Source organism: Lutzomyia longipalpis, chromosome 1, assembly GCF_024334085.1.
Source record: "Lutzomyia longipalpis isolate SR_M1_2022 chromosome 1, ASM2433408v1".
NCBI lineage: Eukaryota > Metazoa > Arthropoda > Insecta > Diptera > Psychodidae > Lutzomyia > Lutzomyia longipalpis.
The window spans coordinates 13,245,545-13,269,098 of NC_074707.1; the positions used below are offsets into that span (position 1 = coordinate 13,245,545).

General features: G+C 34.2%; 3 protein-coding genes across 6 annotated transcripts; 2 read left to right on the plus strand and 1 right to left on the minus strand.

Moving 5' to 3' along the window:
- The first annotated feature begins 74 nt into the window (after window positions 1–74).
- On the plus strand, window positions 75–1,614 carry LOC129791092 (ADP-ribosylhydrolase ARH3-like). Its single transcript, XM_055829037.1, has 2 exons — window positions 75–975; window positions 1,037–1,614. Exons 1-2 carry the CDS (start codon window positions 305–307, stop codon window positions 1,422–1,424), a joined length of 1,059 nt encoding a protein of 352 aa, XP_055685012.1. The 5' UTR covers window positions 75–304; the 3' UTR covers window positions 1,425–1,614.
- Window positions 1,615–7,624: 6,010 nt separating this feature from the next.
- On the minus strand, window positions 7,625–18,866 carry LOC129791020 (RING finger protein 44). Of its 3 annotated transcripts, none has more exons than XM_055828929.1 (7): window positions 18,482–18,866; window positions 14,425–14,698; window positions 11,529–11,619; window positions 10,768–11,448; window positions 9,752–10,295; window positions 8,114–8,226; window positions 7,625–8,018 (listed from the first exon to the last, which is right to left on the minus strand). In XM_055828929.1, the coding sequence occupies exons 2-7, from the start codon at window positions 14,580–14,582 to the stop codon at window positions 7,950–7,952; spliced, it is 1,656 nt and encodes a 551-aa protein (XP_055684904.1). In that variant the 5' UTR covers window positions 14,583–14,698; window positions 18,482–18,866; the 3' UTR covers window positions 7,625–7,949. The 3 variants fall into 3 exon arrangements, with proteins under 3 accessions (XP_055684904.1, XP_055684896.1, XP_055684887.1); XM_055828921.1 differs by having other exon boundaries at window positions 18,295–18,866; XM_055828912.1 differs by having other exon boundaries at window positions 18,150–18,635.
- A 664-nt stretch (window positions 18,867–19,530) lies between these two features.
- LOC129791130 (uncharacterized) lies at window positions 19,531–22,950 on the plus strand. Of its 2 annotated transcripts, XR_008750669.1 has the most exons (3): window positions 19,531–19,902; window positions 20,017–21,615; window positions 21,899–22,950. XR_008750669.1 is itself a non-coding variant. In XM_055829094.1 (2 exons), the coding sequence occupies exon 2, from the start codon at window positions 20,916–20,918 to the stop codon at window positions 21,444–21,446; it is 531 nt and encodes a 176-aa protein (XP_055685069.1). In that variant the 5' UTR covers window positions 19,568–19,902; window positions 20,017–20,915; the 3' UTR covers window positions 21,447–22,950. The 2 variants fall into 2 exon arrangements, 1 of the variants encoding a protein (XP_055685069.1); XM_055829094.1 differs by having other exon boundaries at window positions 19,568–19,902; window positions 20,017–22,950.
- The last annotated feature ends 604 nt before the right edge of the window (window positions 22,951–23,554 follow it).

Genomic DNA, 23,554 nt, shown 5'->3' on the forward strand with positions numbered 1-23,554 from the left:
TAATTAATATTGAAGGTAAAACACGCCCTAAAATAGCGATGTAAAAAAGTTGAAATGTGTAAATTACATGAAGTACGCGTAGAAAATTAGCACTGGGTGATTTAACCAAAATTACGTGTTTATGTTTTCGTAAACGAAAACTACATTTTCAAGAAAATAGTTTCATATTTTTGCATATAAATACAATTTGTCAGTGCAACTCTTTCATAGAGAGGAAGTCACCTGTGCCACCTGGCTGTGCTGCGACAAGAACAAAAGTTTTCGGGAAACACAATTCCTCCGCAAATTCTTCCCACGCACATTCATGAAACTATCCGCAAAAATAATGGAACAAGGACTTCTGACGTCGAAATTCCGCGGGACACTGCAAGGAGCACTCATTGGGGACTGCTGTGGATCGCCGTATGAAGGAGAACCAATGGAGGATGGCACAAAAATTGTACTCAGAAAGTTTCTGCAGAAACTCTCCGGACCGTACTTCACAGCCCCCTACAAACCCTACACGGATGACACGGCTATGACCATTTCCGTGGCAGAAGAGCTCATTGAGAATAAGGGCGTGGACCAAACTAGGCTGGCACGACGTTTTGTTCAGCGCTACTTTGCAGCCCCCAATCGAGGCTACGGCGGCGGAGCCATGGAGCTCTTTGCAAAACTCCGTAGCTCTCGATTTGAGAACATCACCCAACTGGCGAGGAATCAATTTGGAGGCAGAGGATCATTTGGCAATGGGGCTGCAATGAGGGTGTCACCAGTACCACTATTCTGCGTTGGCAATGAATCAGAGATGGTGGAATTGGTGAAGAAACAAGCAGAGATCACACACAGCCACAAGCTGGGTATCAATGGAGCCATTCTGCAGGCACTGGCCATTCATCAGAGTCTCAATCTCAATCCCATGAAACCCATTGATACGCAGCAATTTGTGGAGGATCTCATAAGGAAAATGAAGTCAGTGGAAAAGGATGAAGATGAGTAAGTTCCTGGTATTTTAATTGAAGAAAGTTTTTTTTTATAATAAATTTCTTCATTTTAGCATTGAGACGAGAAATCCTGAACCATACCACGATCAATTGAAGGAGATCACCAGCCTCTTGGGGAAGACAGAGCCCAGCGATGAGGCCGTCCTCAATGGACTCGGCCACAGCGTTGCGGCTCTCTATTCCGTCCCAACTGCCATCTACTGTTTCCTCCGCAGTCTCTCAGAAATTGAGAGTATCCCCGCGGAGAATCCCTTCATGCGCTGCCTGGAGTACTCCATCTCTCTAGGCGGTGACACAGACACCATCGCCAGCATGGCATGTGCAATCTCTGGCGCCTTCTACGGTGAATCCATCATCCCGGCCTCACTACTCAAGCACTGCGAGGCCTCCGAAGAGATTACCGGCCTCGCGGATGCCCTCAATAAGGCTATCCGCGAGTAGCATCCTCTGTGCCTTCTGGGTACTCCGAATGTGTGAGTACTCTCTTCCTCCTCCGGCAGTAGATGCCACAGAATGCCACCAATGTAGTTGGGATTGTGTGTGTGTCCAGTAGGAGCATCGTGATGACTGTTGGTACATTTTAAGATGTTGACATTGCTAAGGAAGAATAAAGGAACTGTTGTCTTATAAATTAAAATGAGTTTTACTTTTATACGCAAAAAGAAATTCTTGAAACCTTTTATTTGAGTCCAATTTGATTAAAATCGGTCAAGCCGTTCTCGAGATATATTGGCTTTAGGCAGCCATATTTGCTAAACGGCTTGACCGATTTTCAAGTATATGAGTTATCGATGAAAACAGCTTTTCACGGTAGAATGTGGAAGATCTCTTCGATGATTTCTTATTCTTTTTTTAGTTCTATATTCGGTTGGTTTATCGATTGAGAGATTTCCTCCATAGAATGCGGGTAAACTCCTTTGAGAAGCGCAATAAAATCAAATGAATCATTTTTTACTCTATTGCTGTAGTGTTTTATTTCTACATCTCTTACAAGAAAAATCTATTACATGTATATTATTCTGTTTTTTTTTTCTTTTGGCAAATATGCAAACACGATATATTCTAAAAAATATTAAGAAATTAAAAACAATGCGACGCTATATGAAAAGAAAGAATATTAATAATCCTGATTTTTCTTATTACTGATTCCTTTATCCACTTACACCCAAAAAAAATCGTTTTCCTCTTGTTCCTTTTATTTATTAAATTTTCATAATTATATTAGAAGACTGAAGGATGTGTTAATATAATTATTTTTATGTTATATTGCTTCTTTTTGATTCATTTTAGTTGTTTCTTTTCTTTGTTTTTATGTTTTTTTTAGTATTAAATATAGTGTTATTTTATTTCGACTTTTTTCTTTCTACTTGTTTTACATGCATTTTAATGTGTGTTACTTCTTCATGACGCAATTTAGGAAAGGATTTTATTTTTTTTTTACGTTAAAAAATGATGAGCAAAATGTTGTGCATCTTCTTGCTTCGTCGATTTGATTGCTGCTCCCACTCAAAAATTTTTCTTTTAATTTGATAAAGGTAAATCGTCAGCATTTACCTTTCTTGTCTTTTTTTTTGCAAGGATTTTCCATTCAATTCTGCTCTAAATTTTCTACTGAATTTATTTTCTTATTTAGAGTGGGGAGGATTTTTTTTTATTTAAAACAAAAATCTATTCCTTCATTAACTTTAAAATTTGAAAAATTCAGACATTTCAGGGTTCTTTCCTTTTAAGTTTTTTCATTCTTCTATAAAAGGAAGTGTGACACATTTACAAATTACAATTAATTTTTCTTTATGTTTCGTAATCATCTACTTTTCACTCGACTAGAGCTGCACAAAGTTATACACTATTTTTCATTTAATATACGGAGATGTAATAATTGTTGACTGAGGTACAAAAGCGGTTGACACTATAATGATAAAATGTTATGCTAATACAAGAGGTGATCCTTTCTTTTGCATTTTTCTTTCTTCCTCAAATGTTTTTCCTCAACATCTTGTCCGTCATATCAACAAAATGTGGCCACATGAAATTGTACAATGTATAAAAGGCACATCTCACACACGTTTCTAAGGTAATTTAATAATTAATATTAAAAAATCCAATGAAAAAATCTCAAGCCGAAAAATTGGTTAACGCCATGAAACTGCACTATGTGTGCAGGAGAAAAGAGGGTGGTCTAGTCAAGGTGTTTATTCGCACATGCAGAAAACAAATTCCAAGAAAATAAATTTCTTTTTATATTGCACGATTATCCCCATAGAACTATTTAGTTTAGGACCAAGGAAAATGTTTTCAAATTTATTCTATTTTAATTTACTTTTGTAAATAAAAAATATCTTCTGAATTTTCTTTATTTGCTTAAAAATGTCTGTGAATGGCCGAAGAATTGGTGCATGATTTTTTTTTTAACTATATTCATGATCTTTTATTTCGCCAAGATAGTTTAAAATTTTTGCCTTTAAGTCATTTCCAGTTTTTACTGAAAAAAGGGAAAAAAGCCTATTCCAAATCAATTTTTTAAAGTTAGACCCTGAAGAAGGCAATTCTTCCAAAACGTCGCTGGATAACGCGTAAGCTATGCTTGATTTACATTAACCCTTCCAAGTCCATTGGATCATACGCTAACCCAAAACTCAATCTTGAAAATATTTCATTTTATATAGTTATTTTTCTTAAATATTAAGTCCAAATTAGTAAAATACAATGTCTTTACTATCCCTGATCATTTTGTGCCTACAAAAGGACATCCCTAAGGACTTACAGGAACAGAAAGGACAAAAAACTGAAAATTTTTTAGTTGATTTTTTGCCAAAAATGTCTTATTGAGCTCAAAGGAACCCACAAAAATTATTTTTAGTTTAACCTCTAGGCTGCCAAGCGGGGTCGTTGAACGACCCCAGCCCTATATTTCGTGCTATAACTTAATAAATATAAAAGTTAGCGTTCCCATCTTTTGGAAATAAGTTCTTTGGTTATCTGAGGAGGTTGTGTAAAAATTTCAGCTCAATCCGTCCACCACAAGAAAAGTTATTAAGGAAAATGTAGAAGAAGGGAATTCAAAAATTGGTGTAACGGCCATGCTGCGGAAAATTTCTTAGAATGAAGTTAGTCACATCAAAAATCATATGGTTGAAGGGTTGTGTTTACTTTCTCACTTTACCTTTTCAGTGTCAGAATTATCGCGAATAAGTAACATAAACAACATAAAACATAATTAGAAGCATATAAATGTGCAAAACAATAAAGAATATTCGAGAAATATTGCCATTTAACACGGTGCGGGAAGTGAGGGGAATGTGGGGAAAAGTGAAAAAAATAGCAGTTGCGGTCAACTTCGTGGCAAATTTCTCACGAAGAAAGTGTGAAAAATGAGTGAAAAATGTTTTTCCCTAATATCTTCTTCTGCGTGTTTCCGGGTGGCGAATTTGTGATGCAAGGGGCAAGAGGACTATATAAGGAGTCTAAAGGTAGTGACCCGACAGTTCCCGGTTTTATAGTTTATGAGAAAATCGACTTCCTTCTTGGGGTCGTTCAACGACCCCACCTTGGCGCTCTAAGGAAGCTCCAAGGTCTTGGCGGCCAGCAGGTTAATCAGCTAGCTAGATTGATAACGGTCCTGAAAACGTTAATTCAACTCTCTGTCAATAATATCTAAGAAAACTAACGATGAGAATTGTCTAAAAATTATTTTTCTTTAATACTTTAGCAATTGATCAACGATCATTTTTCAGCCTCATGTTTAAGTACTTTTAATTCATTCAAATGAGGTTCTAACACCGTTGAATTTCTTTCTAATTCCCTCTGGATGATCAAATATGGTCTATTTAAGACTTGGATGACTTTCTGGTGGCTAATTCGATTTTTTAAGACGTCCAAATCACAAAATAAAATTAATTTAACATATCGCAGGAAATTTTATCATTACTCTACTATTTTGTTTAAGAAATTTATTAAAAATGATCAATTTTCGCTTATGACGAATTCATAAAATAAAAAAAGAATAAGTCCTATAAAACAATAAAAAATAAATCATAAAATATCAAAAAATAAAGACTTAGTCATTGAAATTCAAATAATTCTTGACCACATTTTCAATTCTAAAAAATCAGATTTTTTTTAACTTGAAAATGAATTTCAGAACATCTTAACCAGACCATCCTCTTCCATATAATTTCAAGTGCAAGAAATATTTTTTTCTTCAACACCATCACTTCGTTTTATATTACAGAATAGGAAGAATGTATCAGTTGCACAATCTCGTACTTCACTACAGTTTACTATACGAAGTACCATGATTAAGTAAATACAAGTTTTAATCTCCATTACGCTATTGATTTTCATTTTCTTTTTAAAGTTAATACACGAGAAAATGTACCGAGAGCAGCAGCAAAGAGAGTAAAAAAAAATACCATAAAAATATAGAGAAGACAGCCCAGAAATTAAGAAGACAAACAAGTTGATAAAAGCACAAAAAAATAAACACAAAGTTTGTTAATTTTTCTATATTAAAAAAAAAAAGAAAACAATGTTGCAAGTTTTTGTTTATATTTTTTGATTTCCTAGAAAAAATATAATAATATAAATTTTGGAAATAACACAAATTCTATGAAATAAATTGCAATAACTAAATATTTGATAAAATAGTGCTAAAAAAAATACAGCAGAGGGTTGTTTTTTTTTCAATTAATAATAAACATAAGTAATAACTAAAAGTGAAATATAATATAACATTAAAGATTAAAGCTATTAAAATGAGATTACCAATGAAATTTGATAATTATTTTCCCACTTGATTTGTTAATTCTTCGCAAATCTTTGTTTAACAAATATATTTTGTTAAGAATTACCAAATTACACAAAAAAAATTAATTGAAAAAAAAAGTATAATAATAATGGAACTAAATCTAAACTAGTAAATGTCTCTCAATGTAACCCAAAAGAACAAAAGCTTCATACCATTGTAATTTTATTCACATGATAAAATGTCATTTTTTTAGAAAGGTGAAAAAACTAATAAAACTTACACACTACACCTCGTCCACAGTGTTAGAAAAGCGTTTTTCTTGGGGAGAAAAAAAGTATTATATACGTACAAAAAAATTATCACCCACAGTTAATATATTTTGCAATTTTTTGTTTATTTTTTTAGGAGCTTATTTACTTTATGTAATGTTTTTTTTTTGCAAAATATAATGGTGGCTCTATTCATGCAATTTATTGCCCTTATTTGCAGAAATTTCTTATTTTTAAAAATAATTCATTTAAAAGTAGATTTTGATAAGATCAGCTGTAGCGGTAGGTTTTTTTTTCCTTTTTAATTTTACTTAATTGTGATTTTTCTTTCACTGTAAATTCTTTCATTTTTTTTCTCTTTTTAAGACAGTTAGATTCTCTCTTTCTTACGATATAATGGCACATTTATCTCAACTTAAATAAATTGATATGGATTTGGATATTTTATGCAAAGCAAAAAGTTGGTAGAAAAGTTTATTTTTTAATGAGGTTCTGTATTTCAAATGAAGAAGAATTTATTATTAAGATTAAATAAAAGCTACAGTTTGAATGAAATATAAGTTTTAATTTCAATAAGAATTTTAAATTGATTTAAAGCTCAAAAAAAGAACGAATGAGTTAAAATATTTCCTAAAGGAAAAGAGCCTATTCAAGCTTATATGCTTTAAATGTTTCAAAATATTAGCGACAATGTTTTGTTGATGATTTTTTCTATATGAAACATTGTTGCGAATGTTTCATTGATTAGTTTGTCACTATGAAACATCGCGGCAAATGTTTTGAAACATTTAAAGGAACAAAATGGGTAATGGCCGCACATGTCTTTACGTTTTATGGGAAATCTTTGTCGGCTTTTCTCACCCATCTAAGCATGAATAGACTCCTTTATATTTCAATTTAATTCAAAAGTCAAGCCTTCTATTTGGTATTGATTAAAATAAAATATTATATATTGAAATTAACTGAAATACAGAACAACTCCTCTCTAAAAAAATATATCTTAAATGGAAAGGAGGATGGCACTGAAAATAGACCCTTAAATATTTTATTTTCCTTTTAACGATCACACGCAAAATTTTGATAGTTAAGTTTCCCCATTTTTTTTTTAGATTATTTTCTCTCACATTATCCCCTTCTAAGTTTCTGCGTTAAATGTAAAATTGCAAAAATACTGAAGCCCTATGTTTAACCACATTTTCTTTTAATTTCTTCACTAAATCTAAGTTTTTATTTATTTTTTTAATTTAATGCCTAATTTTGGAGTTGTTTTCTCATTCCCACATAGAGATTGTTTTCTTCTTAATTTTACAAAACACATAAAACAACAAATTTTACACATTTCTGACACATTACGAGATTATATGATTTTTTTTTGTTCGATTATGATATTAAAAATTTTCAGTGGTGCTTTTTCACTCTGTTTAAATGTATTTTTTAAATTTATTTTTATTTCGTGTCTAATTATTGAAAAAAAATCTTTCTTTTAAACACTCATTAAATGACAGGACAGCTCTCAAATGGAAAAAAAAAACTAAAAATCCCTTATGCTTCATTAATAATTTTTTGTTTGTTTAATTACAATTATTATAAATCACCCACATCATGCAACACACTTTAGTCAAAAATTACTTAAAGATATTACTTTTATTTTTCTTTTTAAACTCACGCTTTGTTTTTTAGAGTGTTCATGCAGGAAATTTAGACTTTGTTCTATACATTATATTCTTCTTTAATTATATAAGAATAAATTGATGGCAGGAGAAGAAAACAGACTTTGCTTGTTTTTTTTTTGAAGTTATATAAATTTGCGCTGTGTGTACAAACTAACGGACAATTTTCTTTTAATAGAGCTCCAACTGAATTTTTTATTTTTATATTAAATCCCATTTTTTACTGAATTTTTTTAGTGTATGAAATATATATATTTTAAACCATTTTATTTTTCAAAATTTATTGCTCTTCACTGCTTTCGAAATAATCTGAAGCATTACCACGACAAATAGGGCACGTTCGATTTGACTGTTTGGAAGAAAACATTCAAGGGCATGAGTATCAATACAAAAATGAGTCAAAAAGAATAAATTTGAGGACGAAGAAAATATAAAATTACTTACTCTCAGCCATTTGTCAACACATTTAGCATGGAATTCATGAGAACACGGCAGAACTCGCAGCATTTGGCGCGCCTCGAAATCACACATACACACAACACACGATGTTTGGTCACCTATTCCGGGGAAGAAATAATAAAAAAAGAAAAGAATTATATTATCGCATTGCAGAGAGAAGAAACAGCAAATTTTGACTTTGAAATTGTTTTACAACCCTCGCCTAATGGGTCGGCAAATGATAAAAGGGACACCCCGAAAGGTCCCAAAAATCCCTTACGACCTGTACCGTTAAGTACCGTTCTTTCTTTTCGAGGAGAAAGTAAAAGGAACTCTTACAAAGTTAATCTCTCGTACAAATACTTACAAGAACTACAATAATATAAATTTGAAGAGAAAAACATTCTTTTCTACTCACTTTGAATTTTCTTTGTTATTTTTTCATTCAGGAATTTGTAATTTCTAAATTGAAATAATGTGGGACTTTCCATTCCTAAAAGAAGATAAATTATGACGTAAAAATAACAGAAATTCTATCAGAAAATGTTTTTTTTTAATAACAGGGGCGTAGCCAGAGATCTATTCAAGAGTTTTTTTTTAAGAAAACTCTATCTGTTAATAAAAGAACACGTAAAATGGATTAGATTAAAAAGAACGTTTTAGGAATTAAAAGATTTATAAAGATAGAGATTATAAAACCATATTTTACCATATATCTTTCAGCTAGCTGATTTTAACAATTCGTTTATTAAATTCTAACTTTTGACATTCTTTTCTTAACAATTCAGTGTAGTTACATTTGACAATAATAATTGACATTTAGAACGTTTGATGTTTCAATTCAACGTTAAATAATTTTTTTTCTAATGTTTGACATTTCTTTCCTAACGATTGATATCTGTTCTGACGTTTAACGTTATTCTTTCAACGTTTAATATTTTATTTCTAATGTTCTATGATTCAATTATAAAGTTTGACGTTTTTTTCCTAGCACACACTTCTTTTCTAATTCTTGACGCTTTCATTACAACTTTGACGTTTCTTTACCAATGTTTGACATTTCTTTTTTGTTATCTTTGACATTTTTTTATAATTAAAAATTTCTTTTTTAACATTGAACGTTTTTTTTAACGGCTCAATAAAATCCTTTTCTTGTAATTTTAGGCCTGGCCGGAATTACTTTCTTTTGACCTCTGAAGATAACCAAAAAAAACCATGAACTGCCCGATTTTTGGGCGGTGTTCGGACACCCAAACATCCTCCCTGACTACGCCACTGTTCAATAAAAATTCCTGAGGTATTTTGTAGATTTTCAGATCCTTAAGAATTTTTAAAAGCTTTTTTATATTAATTTTCTCATCATTTGGATTATTTGGATTTAAAAATAATTATTAGGGTCTAAAGGGGCTAAAAGTAAAGAAATAAATGGGGCTTAATGAATCAAAATGCTGAATTAATACGAAACGAATGAGCCACGAATTAAAACGAATCCCAGCGAAGAGTTTAAATATTCTAAAAAATCGAATTTAATTTCATTTTCCCGGCAGTTTTTCCCAGAGAATTTCCGACCTCCCCAATAAAATTTTCAACAGTTTTCAAATAAAATAAAAATCGAAATTCTAAAAAATAAAAAAAAAAACTCACCTGTGTGTGTTTCAGCATTAAATTTATAGCTGGGAAGCTGATCAATTTCAGGCCTAGCCAGACCCCGTGGCTTTGCCTCGCCAAGACGCTCAGCCAAACTGAGTAGCGCCTCATAGTTCTCCGTCTCGGGTGAGTCAGGTGAATTGAGCTCGGGCTGCCCGTACGGCGACAGTGGGAACATAGCGAGGAAATTGAGCAGAAAGCCCGAATAGGTGGACGTTGCTTGCAGTGGCATTGCAGTCTGGTGGGATCCCAGCGGTTGGTGCTGGATTGTATGTCGATGGGCATGTGGATGTGAAATTGGTTGTGGTGACCAGTGGAGGCGTGTGTAGTTGCGCCGCGGCGGGGCAATTGAGCGCCTCGCTGTGCGATGTAGCAATTCAATTTGCTGATGTGATCGATTCTCCGTGGAAATGAAAATTGGCGGCGGCGGAGAAACTTGGGCCATTTGCGATGAGGAATGTATATGATGTGCCGCTGCCAGGGGTGTCACATGCATCTGCGTTTGATGATCCATTGGATCGAGAGTGATCCCATCCGGTCGCTTTATCATGAAAATATTTAATTTCATTCAATTTCCTTTAAAAAAAATTATTCTTTAGCCAAGAATAACACGGAAATTCCGAAGAATTTTAAAAAAGCAGAAAGTGATAAAAGGTAATTGATTTTCATAGCATCGCTTTAGGGGAAGTGGTCTGAAAACGGCCTTTAGCATATTATACAATCGTATAATATAAATTTAGACAACATACAAATATGTTGTTACGTTTTACGATGCGATAAAACTCGCAAGTGTCGTAAAAAAGCACCAGAGTTATCTCAACGAGATATGGACAACTATTTAGTGGGCAATTGAAAATGTAATCGCAACAAAATACACCGATTAATATCAATTGCACAAGAGAAACTATAATAGTGATAATTCGCACAAAATGTGGCTTAAATTCTTCCGCCTTTAGTGGTGGGATGTTAATTTTTTTTTCTGGTTGTTTTATAATAGAACTTTTGACACTCACCTGCTGCGGAATATGCGGGTGTTGGTAGTGGGGTTGCTGGGGGACAGCCATGGGAGCTGTTGTTGATGCAAAACCACCAAAATGGTGATGATGATGGTGATGGTGGTTACCAATTCCGCAGGACTGCGCAAAGGGCGGCGGTGGCGGTGAATACATGCACTGGGGAATGTGGGGTGGGGGTGAGCAAACGGAGATATGGGGGGTTGTCGAGTAGGTCCACAGTGGTTCGTGGCGCAGCGGCAGACTCACGGGCACTTGATTGATGTCCACCATAAGTGGCGGTGGTTGGTGCTGCGGTGACGGTGCCTGCTGAAAAAGTGACGGAAGGGAGTCCCATGCACGTTGCTGATCACGCAATCGTGCCCGCCGTATTGGCGGTGAACCCTGCTGCCCCATTTGCGATTGCTGCTGACTCCGCGGTGATCTATGGTGCTCCCATACAGCCGGTGGGGATTGTGACGGCATCCGCGAGACACGTCGTCGCTTCCGCGATGGACTATCGGATTTAATGCTATTGTCCGGGCAGTAGGAGTTCTGATGTTGATTCTGATAGTGATGATGGGGACTTATTCGATCCCTATTTGAATTTCTCGCCATTGCCCCACCACCAGCACCACCATCAACTGAACGTGCATCGATATGTAGGTCTGCACTGCGAGAACTCTGCTGATCGTAATGATTCTACGAAGACAAATTCAACAAGAAAGAAAAATCTAATAAATTCCTTTCCTACTCTGTAAATGCAAAAGGAAAGCTTTTACCGAATGACGCTGGTGGTCTAGTGATGCGGCACCCATTGTATGTCGCCGATCAGACATTCCCATGCGTCTATCCGATTGACTAGGTCCAGCACTAGAATTTATAAATAGTTTTATGCAATAAATTCCTGAAAAACATTTTTTTTAATTAAAACTAAAAGAATGATGAATTTGAAGGCATTTTCTTAAGCATTCAACCAAAATTGAGCCCTAAAACGACGCATTTCACATCAACTAACCCAAATTTCCTTTTTTCTTATTCATAAAAAAAACCCTCACTCAGGTAGAATTTTTAAAACATTCCTCTATTAGACTAAAACTTGAATTATAATTTAAAAAATATGTTAAAGAATTTTTTTTCAACTTTGTAAGAGTCCCACTTGGGACCCTCTGCAGACCGTGTTTTGTACCACTTGTAGAGAACCCAAAACCCAACCCCCTGCTTGGCATAAGAGTTAGACAAGCATGAAAAAAAAACGTTGAAACAAAGAAAAATTATCTTACATTTCCATTTCACTGATACTAAACATTTTTTTGGCACTAAAAATCGTTCGGAAAATATAAAAATTTCTTCATAAACTATCAAAAAACTTCACTAAAAATCCCCACAAATGAGGATTGTGGTAGGAGCAATTGAAACCAAGCCAAACTACACCAGACAATGCACATTTTTCCACCAGGGGTTAAGGCTTCGTGAGCACACAAGAAAGCCGTGCACCGTTGCATCCAGCAAAACTAAAAGTGTGAGAGGCTAGTAGAAGTGAAGAAAACTTTTTATGGGACTCCTCGAGGAGTAGCAAGGAGTCACACAACTACATTTGTACTCTTCTGTGAGAAATTCCAAAAGTCTACAATGCTGCAGTTGTATAGCAGCACATATTTTGGTAGATTGTTGAAGATTGAGGATCAAATGATTTTTTTTTCTTTCAGGGAGAGAAACGATGCCCTTTGAGGCAAATCGCAAAAGTACCTACTACTACTACCTACATTAATGCATACAGGGCATGGTGTTTATTTTTCATCTCATATTCCTCGCTGCATCTGAATTCCTTTTGGTTTTTTCTCTCACATTTTCTATGTATTTGAAATCTCAAAAGCATATTGCAATAAATAATAAGGAAAAAAATATATTGAAAATGGTTGTCGATGGTGAGAAGCAGGTACTTTTGGTCCCTCTATTTCTCTCTATAAGGACTCTTGCGTCGGCTGCAGGGTGTTACGAAAAATCTACAAAGATTTTTATGTATTCTTATTAAAGAAAATTTGCCTTTGAAATAATTGAAATATTAAAGAAAAATAATGAATATTTTTTTTCCATTTTTTTTTAAAAGCTTCTGATTTTTTTGGAGAAAATTAAAAATTCTTTAAAGAGTTGTTAACTTGTGTACAAAGGAGTTTAGTAATTTAAAGGCTATAACTATTAATAAAAAATATATAAGTTAAATTCACTATAAAGCCTTATTAAGTCCGTTTCCTAAGTCAGACTTTATTCTATTAGGTCAGGGTTAAGTTTTTTTAGGGTCAAGCTTCCAAAGTTTTAAGATGAAAACAAACTAAATTGCAGCTTAATGCATTTTTAGATTCAGCCAAAATTCAGCTTAACTTAATTTTTAAAATCTTAAACTCGGTCTAAAACCAAAAGTTTGACTTAAACACTCAGATCTATCTTAAAAATTTAAACAAGATCTATAAAATTAAAACCTGGTTAGGTAACTAAAGTCTAACCTAAAAACTTAAACCTGGTTTTAAAAAATTAAAGCTTAACTTAAAAAAAAAACTAAAATCGATTTAGAAAAACTTAAGCCTAGCTAAATAAAGTTAAGTTTAGGTTAAAAAGCTTATGTTCAGCTTGAAAAACTTAGCCCTGAGGTACTTAAAACGGCTTAGGCTGAGATTTGTTGAACGAAACTTAATAATAATATAATAAATAATATTTTGGCGCTACGTCCCATATAGGAACAGGGCCGGCCGCCCTATATGATGTTGTTGTTCTCCTTGCGGAGAAGTAGTGGGCTGCCTTGCTAGATACTACCACGTGTGGGCCATTTTACGGATAGGAGTGTATCAATCTCCTGATCCAACCGGTCAACGTGATCTAATTGCACGTTGGCGGATGGGGCGCGTTGCCGGGTTCTGTATTCGAACCGGCGACCTTTGGATGCGCACTCAAGCGCTCTATCCACTGCACCCCAGGCCCACTTGAAAAACTTAGCCCTGAGGTACTTAAAACGGCTTAGGCTGAGATTTGTTGAACGAAACTTAAGCCTGACTTAATAAACTTAAAGCACATTGAGCCTACATCCGTTTCACGGAGTCTGGGTAAAGTTAAAACCAAACCTAATAAGATTTCAAGATAAAATATAAATAAATAAAAGACTTGAAAGTTCTCTCTGATTGGTAAATAAGCATCTGAGTCAAATTTTTCTACACGATATAACACTGCTCTTATGCAAACTTGAACTGAATTAGACACATAAAACAATTGCAAAGGATACAACGTTCAAAACTCGTTTGAAAATAATATAACCACGCCCTTTCGTTTGCTCAAGAGTATCTTAAAATAATTAAACTCCTTTATTTTTTGTAAGAATAAATTAATTAACATCTGTAAATATGAGGTTTAATCCGCAGCCTCAATAAACTTAAATAAATTCTAATGCAGGCATCGAAAATAAGAAAATTCATTAACACAATGGGAAGTCTTTGGACTTGATTAAAAATTAGGAGTCCCCTCACGAAATCCTACTCAATTTCAATGTATAATTGTGATTACATATAACGTAGTTTTCGAGCTCAATGAACAAAGCGAGTGAGGAAATGATCCAGTTGTGCCAGTGCAAAGGCACATGCCTGGAAAAATGAAAAGAATATTTTTGAAAAAAAAAAATCATTGTCTTACCCGTGATTGTAGCACGGCTCCATGTCTTTATACCACTGGCCATGACTATGGTTACGTTGCGAGTGGGGGTGGGAAGAGAAAGGTATTCTGGAACGATTTCGAGGTGCAGCCCCACGTGAATATGGACGCCTCGATGATCCCGTGTGGTTGGAATTCATTTTTTTTTTGGTTTCCTTGTTTTGTTGACTCTACGCGTTTTTTTTTCTCCACAGTGCGTTGCTTCTCTCGCTATTTCTCCTTTATTCTGTAGCTGTTAAACCACCCGCTTAGACAACTACATGAAAATAGAGAAAAAAAGAGAAGCATAATTGAGAAAAAAAATTGCGTAAGTGACAAAAAAGTATGAATCTGCGTGATTGTTCAGTGGAAAAGCCAGCAGGAGCTTTTCAACTATAGTATATGTTGTATAAATTAAATTCAATTCTATTTTGCTCTTGGAAGATTACACATTTGCATCGAAATACCACACAAAACGTTACACACTCTCTTGTTTTGTTACTCATTCAACACGCAATTCTGTATTTTGCGCTCAAGTGAAAGTATATCTCGTTCCTCACTGATTTGGCGCCACGGCCAATATGACGGACTTTTTTTTCCATCATGAATTTCACATTTTGCATCATGAAGAAGATTTTGCACAAAAAAAAACTGAAAATTGCAGGAAAAAGACATCCCCAAAAATCACCACAAACAACTCACAAAGAAAGATCACAAAATCATCCTTCAGCATTTTCACGAAAAAAACTCCACAAACCATGAGATTTTCTTCATGCTTCAACTCCACGGTTTTCTTGTCTGCACTCCGAAAAAAAAATAAACTCTTTTATGCTACACTTCTCCTTGGGAAATCACGACGATTGTAGCCAGCAAAATATATTTTACCAACGGATCGCATAACTCCAACATTTTTCTCCCATCCAATTCGCCTCTCGCTCTGTGTTCTTTGACTCGTGTCTTAAGGTTGTCTCGCAGTTTTTTTTTCGTCTTCATTTTGCGTCACAAAATCCAAGACAAAAAGAGACATTCACACATACACACATTTTCGCGATCTTGATGAAGTTTTTGCATTGAATTTTCAATTTTATGTTATGACTATATGTTGAAGAAAAAAAAAAGATATCATAAATTTTCAGCAACTCAACAGCGGTACAAAAGCTTCACAAGTTTTGATGTTATTCCTTCCTCAAAAGAAACAAGAAGAATAAAAATTTCCACGGTTTGGATATTTGTGCAAAAATATCACGAAAATGAAATAACTCCCCCCACCCATTCGTAATGAACAATAAATATTTGGAGAATTTTAGCAAGCAGTTTTGAGCGGCAAACTAAAAGTCTCAAGAGCAGAGGGAAGAAGAAAATAATCCGGAATATAAAAATTTATAACACGGCAAATATTGTGTTTTCTATGAAAATTTTTAATTTATTTTTTAAAATTGCTATTATGTAGAGAAGGTTATCAAAGCACTTTAATATGTTGAAGGAGAGTGTTGAGCTTTTGTGGGATATTTTTCAATTTTTTTTTTACTACTTATCAGCACCTCAAAACCCAATTTAGGTGTGGATTATTTTTGATGGTAGATTAATTTTTGCCACAATTTTTTTTCTTCTCTTAAATGCGGTTTCATAATGAGAAAATAAAAGTCAATTACAGACTATTTTTTTAAATTTATTATTTCATTATGATTTATGTTTGTCTAATTCGGTCAATTTTAATATTAGTTAGTGAAATGAAATTAGGTGTTAAATAAAACAGAATTTTTGTTATAGAGATTGAGAATTAATAGTCTCTGGAATTCTGGTGATCATAGAGAATATAATTTTCATGACACTTCGTAGACAAATTTTGTGTTTCATAAGGCATAAGGATGTTTTGGTTAAAAAAAATAGTTAAATGAACTAGATTTTTTCTGCAGGTTATCAGCAGATAATCTACTGACTTGTCTGCTAATAAACTATTGATATTACAAAGGCAAAGTAAAATTTTCCAAGTACAGTTACTATTTGTTACGCCTCGCGTAAAAAAACATTTTCAGTTTATTATAATAGTATTCAAGGTGATAACACTTGGAGGACCGAGGTTTCTAACCTCAAAAATTTGACCTTTATTTTCTCTTAAAAAAATGTTTTTCCAAGTTATCTTTCGACGAACTTAAAGTAATATATTTTCCCTACACACAGATGTAGGAATTATAACGATATTTTTAAGAAATTTTATTATTTGACGATTTAAAAAAAATGTCAAATTGGCCACTTTGGCCAGCAAAATCCTCCAAGGGTTAAATAGATTTCTAGCTACGCCCCTGGGGCGTAAAGAAATGATTAACAAGTCTTATACTCATTATACTAGACCTGAATATGTTAAAAGTAACACCAAGGTCAAAAAACCCTGAATTTTACAAAATGCCCCGTACGACGTTACAATGGTTACAACTCTAGCTAGAGCAATATCTTTGAAGCTTTGAGACCCTTTAAATCAATTTCATTCACCAAAATTTCTCTAAAATTTCTGATACTTTCGACGCTTTAAACTTAAATTTTAAGCAATCACAGTGTAGGTTGAACTCACAGAAATACTTTACTAAATCCTTTTGATTTAAAGCGAAGCTCCCATAATCTTCCTCCCACCTGAATAATATTGTTTACAGTATATTGAATAAAAAAAAAAAGTGTTTTCTTCGCGAATTCTTGAAGCCACTCTCTGTGTGCCAATTGCTTTCTCGCACAAGCCAAAAAGCCCACAAATTGTCTCTGCGTGAAATTTCACGAAAAAAAATTAAGTGTGCTGCCCATACTTTCACAACAAATCAACTATACTTTTGGGCCCATGGGCAGCGGAATTTCAACTTCTGGAGACAATCTTGGGTACTTTTAGACTTTCCGGAACTTCCAAACTTCCTGGTTGATTTTCCACGAAAGGAGAGTTTTTCACTTCATTTGACCCTCGGGGAAGTTTGCTTTTGGGGGGTTTAACCCGAGAAGGAGGAAGTTTTGATTTTTTTTTTTGAATATTTTACAAAAGATCTTTTGAGAAGATTTTTTTTATTAATAAATCCGAAGTAATAGAGAGGAGAGAAAAAATTAATAAATGAGTAAAATAGCGATTAGAGTGGTTTGTTGATTTGCCAGCCAAGCTGCGAGGCTCCTCGTACAGCGAATTATAAAAACAGCTGAGATTGTTCGTGTGCTGTGAGATTTTTTCTTAGAGCCAGGGTCGCCATTTTCTGGATTTAAATTGTGTGTGGTACACAAAAATGCCTTTATCTCGGTTGCTGTGGGTGCTGCGAGAGTGGGCATTAAGGTAATTTATGCTTTAATGCATTGATGATGCTGAAAATCGAAAATTTCGCTATTGATCCATTTCACCTCTGGGCGACGTGAAATCACTTTCTTTGGACGCCTCTCGCTCTGGCTGGAGTTGGTTTTGATACGAAACGAAATAAACATCAAAAGCCAAACCCCACCCCATTTTTTTGCACACAGCGCCATTTGCTGACTTCTGAGGGACTTCCGGGAGTTGTGTGGAGCCTCAAGTGGGCTCCATTGTACTGTGATACGACAATGTGTGGCGAAATGATGGTTTTGTGGTGATTTTGCGAAAAATAAAGGTATTTTTTCTGTGGCAGCTGGCGACGAGACTTTGCCATCGAAATCCCACACATTCATTCACACACACACACTTGTGCTCTTTTTACGTCGTTTATGTACATTCATGAATCAAAACTTACGTTTTGCTCCTCGAAATGTAGTGGCACAATACAATTACAATTTTTTACAAACTCCACAAATGGCGATTTTCATTGATTCCCCCGTTCTTTTTCACAAATAAAACACAAAAATATATTTTTCATGAGGATTTTCCCCCAAACTTACTGAGTTTTCTCTCTTCTCCCCAAGAATGTCCATGGAAATATGCCACTAAATTCCAAGGAGCCTCTTCCCATGCACGCACACACACACTTGCACTTTAACAATATTGATCGCTACTGAGACGTTGTTAATTTCCTCATCAATTTTCACACATTTCCGCATTAGAAAACCATCAAAATCTATCACAAACCTCACTAGAAAGCACTAATGAGCATTTTTAGACACTTTTCAGCACACACTCTGCCAGTTTTTCCACTGAAAATGCCCAAAATTGCAAGACCACTTTTCCTTGCCTCTTTGTGTGTTACTAATTCTTCTTCTTCTTAACATACACAAGTAAACTTCCACCATACAGTGAGGGCCCAGTTAACAAAATCAATTCGTTCGATGGAAAAACATTTTTTTTATACAAGAGTCGTGGATTGAACAAAGAGGATGTTGAATTTCTTAAGATTTTGTGATTGATATTCAATGCAATAATCGCAATAAAGAGACGTGAATTAAATTCATTTTGTAGAAATAATAAAGCGAATCCTCACTGTACACGGAACGTCATGCGTGTTGTATTTAATTAGGGCGTCCAATATTGTGATGTTATGTTTTTCGCAGAACGATCACGGTGAATTGGGGAGCATTAATCGTGGGAACAAAAGATTTTCCGAGGAGATTTATAATAATTCCGAGAAATTCCTATAAGAAATTCGTCAGAATTTCATAGTAAGGGCGGCTCATCGCTGCATTTCTTGGAACTGGTGTTCCACGTGTCCTGTGACAAAGCTGGAACTGAAGTAAAGTTTTTGTAAGTATTATTTTTTACGTGTTTCGTTTTAAAGAATTATTAAGTTTTCTTCTTTAAACATAGTAAAAGTTATTAAGAGGTAGTCATTTTTTTTAAAATTAAGTTGTGTAGAAAGAATATAGTGTAATTAATATTAGGAGTTCTAATTTTTTTTATATTATTTAAATCAATAAAAAAAATTAGTGGAAAAGTTTGAAAATGAGTCATAAAAAGAATAAAAATTTTTTTTCTAAAAAATTGATTTAGCCAACTTACTCAATTCTTTATGAATGAATTTATGAATCTTATGAATGAAATTAATTCATAAAATTCGTTTTAACTTCAGCAGAAATAAAAACCTAAATATTCCACTTTTCATGTCCAACCCGTGATATCCCAAGACAACGACGATAAAATATTTGTCTTATGAAATGTCTTATAGTTTTCCACCAAGACAACACGGTTAGTGGGTTAGGTAAGAGTTATTGGATGCAGCATAAATTTTTCTTTTCCAGTCAGACGGACGTATAGCTGCAAGGAGGACGTAATGTCGGAGAGCTGAGAAAAGCGCTTCAATTTTTGAAAGCTGTTACAGTAGGAGAAGAAAGAAGAAAAAGATCAAAGTGTGGCTATATTGTGAATGGTAGCATATAAGTTATCGCATAAGGAGAAAATCTTTGCCAAAAAAAGTGCAAAGGACGCAGCAGAAATTTGATGGTTACTAATTGTGATGCATTGTAATTAATAATTGATCGAATTTCCTGTTCTGTACTAAATAATCCAAGTGAAGAAAAAATAGTGATTGAGGACATTTCCATTGCTTGGAGGTGAAGGTAAAAAAAAAAGCAGCAAAATCATTTTTACTACGCAATTTATCGATTTTCTTTGTGTTTGAAGTTGTGGCGGCCATTATTCGGATTTCTTTTTTTTCTCTCTTTTCATTCAAGCACCGTGACGTATCCAAAAGAAAAAAAAAACTTGTGATACGCAAAAGACTTTTCAACCACCTTCGAGGGTCTTTTAGCATTGAGACTGTGTTTCGGTGGATTGAAAATTTAATTTTGGACAGGACAATAGTGAAAAATTTGTGAGAAAGTTTCACAAAAGAAGGTCATTTTTCCTTTTTGCAAAGAAAATTTCTCTTTGCCCCCACCCCCGTGACACGGATCGTAGTACAGTTTTACGCCGCTGCGTTGCGCTAATGCGCACAGTTAGGGAAAACAGTGTGTATGACAGGGACAGTCATTTGATGTCAATGAAAGAGACAGGGACGGATACATGTTTTGGTAGTGAAAAACAAAGTCACCGAAATACTACGAACAATATCTTCGGCAACTATCGGAGGTGTTTTGTTCTGTGATAAAAAAAAACAACAAAATAAAATAAATTTTGGTAACCCAACGCTTTTTATCACAAAAGTTATTGTATAAAAATCGTGTGATCCAACAAGACCACATTTGGCCATCCTCCGCGGGAGACCACATCAATTTTTATGCAAATATCTCTTTGACATCAAATTCACCATACAACAGCATAAAAGGAAGGAGAACATCACTTCAAGTTTAGAGAAGAAGAAGGAAAAAAAAACGTTGTATACACACAACACATTGCATTTTTATCCAATAAGCCACAAAGAAAATACAACAACAACATTTAATACCACAAGAGGAGTTTTAGTGATTTAAGGGAGAAAGGAGCTGCGATACATTTACACAACACGTTCACGTGCGGCAATTCCGAGGATTTTTCATTGTGGAGAATTGCCGTGAAAAAAGAAAGACTACTGAAGAGTACAAAAGGTGCCAGGGTTTGTGAGACGAAGCCAGAAGCTGGAGAAGAAGAAAAAATGACGAATTCGCAGAATAGGCCAAGTGGAGGGAGTCGCTACAGTGGCGGAGGGCAATTCAGCCCACCGCAGCATGGCCACAATCATCACCATCCAAAGACACCGGGTAGTGGTGCAGCGGTGTCGACATCGCCAAATGGTGGCGCCCACAGCAAGGGTGGTAGTGCACGAAAATCACGGAGTCAACGGTCACCGAGCGGCGTAACGTACTTCTCAAGTCACACAACGCTCTTCTTCACACCCGTGAAGACCAAGAATCCGACCAACCATGGTCTGTCTGTGACACCGACCGGTCATCATCAGATGAGCTCATCGCCACCCAATTTGTCCCATTTTGCTGGTAGCAAGTGCTACGAAGCCCCAGCCCCTACGGCCCTTCCACGGCCACCTGACCACTGGAAATTGCCCGCGGGCAAGGGACCCCAGAAAACCACCATCACCCCCGCAAAATCCTGCGGTGGTGCCCTGAGCGATGGCAAGAGTGACATTTTCTCGCACAATCTCAAGCTATTGCTCAATATAAAGGCCTAACGGGATGCATCGGAAGTGTAAAGAGAGAGCCAATAAGGACAAATTCGTCAAGCTATATGGACACGATTTGTAGCAAAATGGATAAAAGAAAAAAACGTGAGCTTTAGATTGTAAGGAATGATGTGAATTGAAGCTATAAGAAGGCGACAAGAGTGCAGCCGTTTGACAAGTAATTATTTTTATTTCTGTTCAATTACTATTTTTTTCTTTTTTTTATATATAAAATTTATAACTACTTTAGTCCTGTTTACCATTCAAAGATTTTTTTTCTGTTCAAATTTTTTTCTAATAGTATTTTTCAATGAAAGAAAAAATATCAAAATGGATTTTACGTTCAGTGATTGTGACAAATTACCGAGCGAAAAAGCCATTAAATAAAATAAAATACTATTATTTAATAATTTGAAATGGATAACAATTTACCTATAAATATACATTTTATATTTGTCCAGAGGAAATTTTTTAAAACAACCCCAGAAGCATTACTTGGATGGAGATGGATGGAAGGAAAAAAAATATCGTTTTGTATTGAAAATTGAGCAATTTTTCCCTCTTAAATGAATATTTCAAAGATCAATTTTTTTTAACACAAAATTTCTTGCACAAATGACTTGTAAAATTCAACATAGTACGTGTAGTTTTATCAATAAGTCAACTTATTGATTTTACATACATTTATCCCCATATTATTTATTATTTTGTACAACATTCAAACATTGTGTTTATATTTAAATTTCACATTTTGAAAAGAAAAAAGTTTCTGGATGAAAAAAATTCTGTAATTTGTCAATCAATTGGATCAGAATTAGACGATTTTTATATAAATATAGAAAGAATTAAAAAAAAAAACAGTCAACACGAAACGAATACTATTTTTCTTGTCATTTTAATATTTAAAAAAAAACAAATATAATACTTCACCAGTGTGCTTTTTGAGAAAGAACAACAATCTTCGACAACCCATATTAGTGTTTCTTGCAATGGATGTTATTCTTTGAGTTATGCAAAACCACCTTATTTGATTATAAAGAGAAAAAATTAATGAAGAAAAATAGTGTCAGTATTTGAAGTGAATTTTGATATTGAAAAAAAGGGTATCTCACAAATAAAACTAGTTGATCCTGTGATAATTGTATAACTTTAATAAGGACGACTTGTAACTTTACATTTGAAGGAGAAGAAAAAAAGAGTTTGGCTGGAGGTATATTGGATAGCAAAAAGGAAGAAGATAGTCCTGGGTGCATGAAAGAAGGGAAAAAAATGGGAAGCAACAGAGCTTTCAATTTTCTTTAATTTTTTTCTATCATTGAACTTGATTCTAAAGTCAAACTTGAAATTTTTTATCTTGAAAAAGCATTTAAAAGAATGTATCAAAACATGATTTAAAGATTTTAAAGTTTTTGACTTTAGAACTAGGTTCGCTTATTTCCCACTGAAAATTTTTAAACCATTTCTATTGTAGAATATTTAGTGGAATTAAATACAACACCTATAGAAAATAAAACCAATTCACCAATTAGAGGGATTTTGTACGATCTTTTATTTAAAATTAATTTTTTTTATTGGAAAGTAGTTATTGAAATTAGTAAAAAAAAACAATCAGAATATTATAAATTGTTCCTGAAATTAGAATTTAATTTTTAAAAATTGCATTAGTTTACAATACGCTGACAGACGTAACAAAATGTCAAAGTTTTTGTTGTATTTTTGCATTTTGATGACTAAATTTAATACGCAATGAACATTAAAATGTTCATAAAATTGGATTACTATAATCAAGTTCTATTGAAGAAATGTCAAACATATAGCTAAACATTGACATTAGTCAAACGGAATACTTGTCAGCGTATTGACAGCTATGAACACAATGCATTTGTGAATGTGTTCATAGCAGTCAACGCAACGCATATCAGCATAAAAATTGTATGGCAGCTGCTGAAACAATTGTTTAAACAAGTTGTTAAAACAGTGTTTCTTAGCATATGTTTTGACAGTTGAAAATGCAAAGCTTGTCAATGTATTGACAGCTGTCAACGCAACTCTTGTCAATATTTTGACAGCTGTCGTCGCAACGCTTATCAATGCGTTGCTAAAAATAAATCACAATA

Coding starts and splice junctions, on each gene's coding strand:
- LOC129791092 (XM_055829037.1), top strand. CDS start 305: ATGAAACTATCCGCAAAAATAATGGAACAAGGACTTCTGACGTCGAAA. Junction 976..1,036: donor GTGGAAAAGGATGAAGATGA/GTAAGTTCCTGG, acceptor TCTTCATTTTAG/CATTGAGACGAGAAATCCTG.
- LOC129791020 (XM_055828929.1), bottom strand. CDS start 14,582: ATGAATTCCAACCACACGGGATCATCGAGGCGTCCATATTCACGTGGG. Junction 11,620..14,424: donor GAGCCGTGCTACAATCACGG/GTAAGACAATGA, acceptor TATAAATTCTAG/TGCTGGACCTAGTCAATCGG. Junction 8,227..9,751: donor TAATGCTGAAACACACACAG/GTGAGTTTTTTT, acceptor TCCCCGGAATAG/GTGACCAAACATCGTGTGTT.
- LOC129791130 (XM_055829094.1), top strand. CDS start 20,916: ATGACGAATTCGCAGAATAGGCCAAGTGGAGGGAGTCGCTACAGTGGC.